Source organism: Sinocyclocheilus anshuiensis, unplaced genomic scaffold (genome assembly GCF_001515605.1).
Source record: "Sinocyclocheilus anshuiensis isolate Anshui unplaced genomic scaffold, SAMN03320099.WGS_v1.1 scaffold2055, whole genome shotgun sequence".
Taxonomy (NCBI): Eukaryota; Metazoa; Chordata; class Actinopteri; order Cypriniformes; family Cyprinidae; genus Sinocyclocheilus; species Sinocyclocheilus anshuiensis.
In genome coordinates, this window is record NW_015546656.1 from 56105 (window position 1) to 57052 (window position 948).

Genomic DNA, 948 nt, shown 5'->3' on the forward strand with positions numbered 1-948 from the left:
CGTGTGTGTGTGTGTGTGTGTGTGTGTGTGTGTGTGTGTGTGTGTGTGTGTGTGTGTGCGAGTGAGTTAGTGAGTGTGCGCGTTTGAATATGTGTGAGCGTGAGTGTGTGTGAGTGAGTGCGAGTGAGTATGTGAGTGAGTGTAAGTCAGTGAGTGTGAGTATGTGAGTGTGTGTGTGTGTGTGTTTTTGTGTGTTAGAGTGTGAGTGAGTATGTGAGAGTGTGTGAGAGTGTGAGTGAGTAATTGAGTGTGTGTGTGTGTGTGTGTGTGCGTGTGAGAGAGTGTATGCGCGCGTGTGTGTTTCTCACCCATGTTCCATGTTCCGATGAAGATGGAGATCATGTCTGGCTCGTCCTGATTGGAATGTTTGTTCTTCATGAGTTGCAGCAGTTGGCAGAATGCTTCCCTTTTCTACAGAACGAGAGACAAGCGATTACTCAGTGGTGTGAGTGTACATACAGATTAATCACACACTGTATTGAGTACCTGTAAAATCTGAATTCAGAAATGCCCGTGTTAATCTGAGTGACTTACTTTTGCACTGGCAAAGATGAAATCTTTCCTCTGGCTTTTGTCTTTTTCCTTCTCAAAGACGATTCCGAGTTTATTCTGAACACGCTGAGACTTTATCAGCTGCCGAACTACAAACACAAACATTCGCTAAACATGATTTCATCCTGTGACAAACCCTGTGAACAGCACAGACTCAATACTCATCATCATCATCATCATCATCAGACTCACTCTTGTCGTGTGTGAACGTGTTCCAGTCTTCCTGTGCGTCCTTCATCTTCTTCATCACCACCAGTTTTCCTCCCTCCACGTCCACACTCAGGGAGTATTTCTGACTCTTCCCAATCTTCGTCAGGTCGGCCAGATACACGTCCAGTTTCACCTGAGACACACACACACACACACACACACACACACACACACACACACACACAC

At 45.8% G+C, this 948-nt stretch overlaps 1 protein-coding gene across 1 annotated transcript in view; it reads right to left on the bottom strand.

Annotated features, from left to right (window-relative positions):
* The window catches only part of LOC107701601 (phosphatidylinositol 3,4,5-trisphosphate 5-phosphatase 2A-like), a gene marked incomplete at its 5' end in the record, with an annotated part of 30756 nt that overhangs the window by 22509 nt on the left and 7299 nt on the right, over positions 1-948 (bottom strand). The window contains 3 exons of the mRNA XM_016503647.1: positions 309-411; positions 535-641; positions 745-895. Coding sequence (XP_016359133.1) covers positions 309-411; positions 535-641; positions 745-895 — 361 coding nt within the window. The remainder of the gene's footprint in view (positions 1-308; positions 412-534; positions 642-744; positions 896-948) is intronic.